General features: G+C 43.2%; 1 protein-coding gene across 3 annotated transcripts in view; it reads right to left on the minus strand.

The window, feature by feature from the left end:
* pcdh9 (protocadherin 9) overlaps nucleotides 1-2897 on the minus strand; it is a 212952-nt gene that overhangs the window by 68161 nt on the left and 141894 nt on the right. For 2 of the 3 annotated variants that reach the window (XM_032506456.1, XM_032506371.1), the window contains one exon: nucleotides 2452-2653. In XM_032506456.1, the coding sequence (XP_032362347.1) occupies nucleotides 2452-2653 (202 nt within the window). The remainder of the gene's footprint in view (nucleotides 1-2451; nucleotides 2654-2897) is intronic. The other variant, XM_032506543.1, reaches the window with a different exon arrangement.

The following is a 2897-nucleotide window of genomic DNA, read 5'->3' on the forward strand; positions in this document are numbered from 1 at the left end:
AACATCCCACGAATTTGAAAGTAGCCTACATTTGAGAAACAAAAACAAGGAGGCTAACCTAGCTTACCTTAACAAGGTAAAGGAGAATGCTTAAGTGATGACGGTACATGTAATAAATGTAGTACATTCGCTGCCCTGGAGGCAAGACTTAGTGAGTTTGAAGCACGGCTCCGCACCATGGAATTAAAATCATATGCTTCCGTAGCTAGCCAGCGCCCCATAGCTGGTGCGGGCCAACATTCTGCAGCTTCTGTTAGCAAACCCCTGGCAGACTCCGAGCAGCCGGGCAAGTGGGTGACTGTCCGAAACAAGCGTAGGGCTAGCTTAAACCCGGGGAGCACACACGGCAGCGGGCACTCCAAATCGGTGCCTATGGCTGGCCACCAACATCTTTGCCTTTCAGTTTCTCCCCACTGAGTAACACACCACTGAGAAGCCAACTCTGGTTATTGGGAGCTCTATACTGCGGAACGGGAACTTGGCGGACCCAGCGGCCACGGTCGTGTGTGTCCCTGGGGCCAGAGCCGGCAATATAGAATCCCATCTAAAGTTGCTGGCTAAAGATGACCATAAATACAGTAAGATCATACTTCATGTAGGTGGTAATGATACCCAATTACGCAAATCGGAGATCACTAAAATTTATGTTGAGTCACTTTGTGCATGGGCAAAGACAATGTCAGACAATGTCAGAATGTGGCCTACGTGGACAACTGGAGTGCGTTCTGGGGAAAGCCTGGTCTAATTGGGAGAGTCGGCATTCTTCCCACTTTGGACGAAGCCCTCTCATTTCAAAAAATCTGACCGAGTCTATTATTAAGTCTGATGTTAGTAATCAGAGGTGCAGTGCAATGTGCTCCTCTGTCCTTCCACTGGGTCAGTCGCCCACTCATAGTCTAATAACCACGGTGTCAGTCCCTTGACTCAGATCGGTTAAATCAAAATTAAAACTCCTCTGCAATGATAGAACATAATAGGAATAGAATAGATGTGGAAAATTAGATGCAGACTATTAAATATTAGATATCTGTCTTCTAAAGCAGTACTAGTAAACAATCTGATATAAGATAATCAAATTGATCTATTCTGTCTTACTGAGACATGGCTGGGCCATGAAGAACATTTTAGTCTAAATGAAGCCACTCCTCTCTGTCATAATATTACTTAAATTCCTAGATGCTCAGGCTGGAAGGGGGAGGGGGAAGTTGCAGCCATCTTTGATTCAAGCTTTTTAATTAATCCTAAACTAAATTATAACTCCTTTGAAAGCCTTTTTCTTAATCTTCAACATGCATCATGGAGAATGTTACAGACAATTATATTTGCTGTTAACTAAATGAATTTGAAAACAAAAAGTCATAACAAAATAAAATTAAAAACTACTGAAAAATTTGAAACTATAATAACCTTGGTTTGGCACTGCCAACGTGTTTTGTTTTATCATGGTCAAAAATATCGTAGCAGAGAATCGTGATATCAATCCTAAGCAAAACAATCGTGATTTGTATTTCCCCCCGAATCGTGCAGGCCTACTTTTCAGTTCGCTGTGCTTCAACTGCACGTGGTCAGGCAATGTGCAGCTCCATTCATTTGAGTGAGCGAGTCAGTAGGGCTACACAGAGTACATCTGCCAACTGTGAGTACATCTGCTAAGTTAGAGTCTGTATGAAATCATACGCGCACACAGTTTATTCACAGCACTTGTATTTATGTGGTGCTGGCTGCTCCACCCTCAGCAGGCAAGCTGGCATCGACCTTGGGGCGATGCTCTTGATCTTCGCGTACGCTTCACCTCTTAATGATAAACGAGAAAACTGGGTCGGAGATGTACATTCCCACCAGAAATAGTTGGAAGTTAACATCTTCAGCTGAGCACCAAGACTTCCAACTGGGAAATCATCTCTAAATAAATCAAATGAGTTTCACAAATAGGTGAGGAGCCTATGGGAGGCCCAGGTTTGCTCCTGGGAGGAATGAGTGTGGATGATTAACTGAGAAATGAATGACCTGCTTGTGTATCCACTAGAAACCTACACGAGCAATGAAATGACTCCAAATTAAATGATATTTGGTGAGTTAAGTCCTTTTTAGAGACTGATGTTTTTTATGACTATTTATCATCTATGCTGAAGGAGTTTTAGTCATTCCCAAAAGCAAAATCTGAAAAATTAATTTACTATAACCATTACTTTGAGACAAAGCATGTTCAGATTTCACTGTCTTCCATTCCATAAGCAGGAACAAAAAAATCTAATTGTGTTTTAAAGAAAATACATCACGACACACACATGTCCACTAAGTGAACACTTTGCAGCTGTGATGTCTGCAATGGTGCTAAAAGTTTGTAAAAGAGAGAATATTAGAGACAGAAAGAGAGAAACCCAAAGAAACTGACCATGCATGAGTATTAAAAAGCAATGGTAGTATGCCATGATATGTATTTTAACTCACCAGAGTTGGGATCGGAGTTGCCGTCAGCTTCAGTCCTCTTATCAGGGGAGGCCTGCTCGTAGAAGTCGTCCTGCGCCTGCACCAGAGGGAGAGGTTGTGTGAGGAGGGAGCCACTGCCTACAGGCTCGTGGTCCCCCAGACCGCTGTCACTGCAGCTCTCCTGGGAGCCATCCGGCAGGTGAAATGTGACGCGCCGCTGCGACTAGAACCAAGAGCACAAAACAGAGCCTCTGATGTTAGTGCTCTGCTCTGCCCCTTCAAAATTGTATCCTTTTGACACTTTTGTTTTACACTGAGCTGAGCAAGCTCACACTGATCAGCACTGCAGTGTGAAATAAGCAGCCTTAAAGGTCCAGTGTGTAACGTGTTTAGTGGTTCATTATCAAAATTGACGTTGCCCGTTAACAAACTTGTCCTTTTTCATGAATATTTACCACCACCATCAA

This window comes from Etheostoma spectabile, chromosome 1, assembly GCF_008692095.1.
Source record: "Etheostoma spectabile isolate EspeVRDwgs_2016 chromosome 1, UIUC_Espe_1.0, whole genome shotgun sequence".
Lineage (NCBI taxonomy): Eukaryota > Metazoa > Chordata > Actinopteri > Perciformes > Percidae > Etheostoma > Etheostoma spectabile.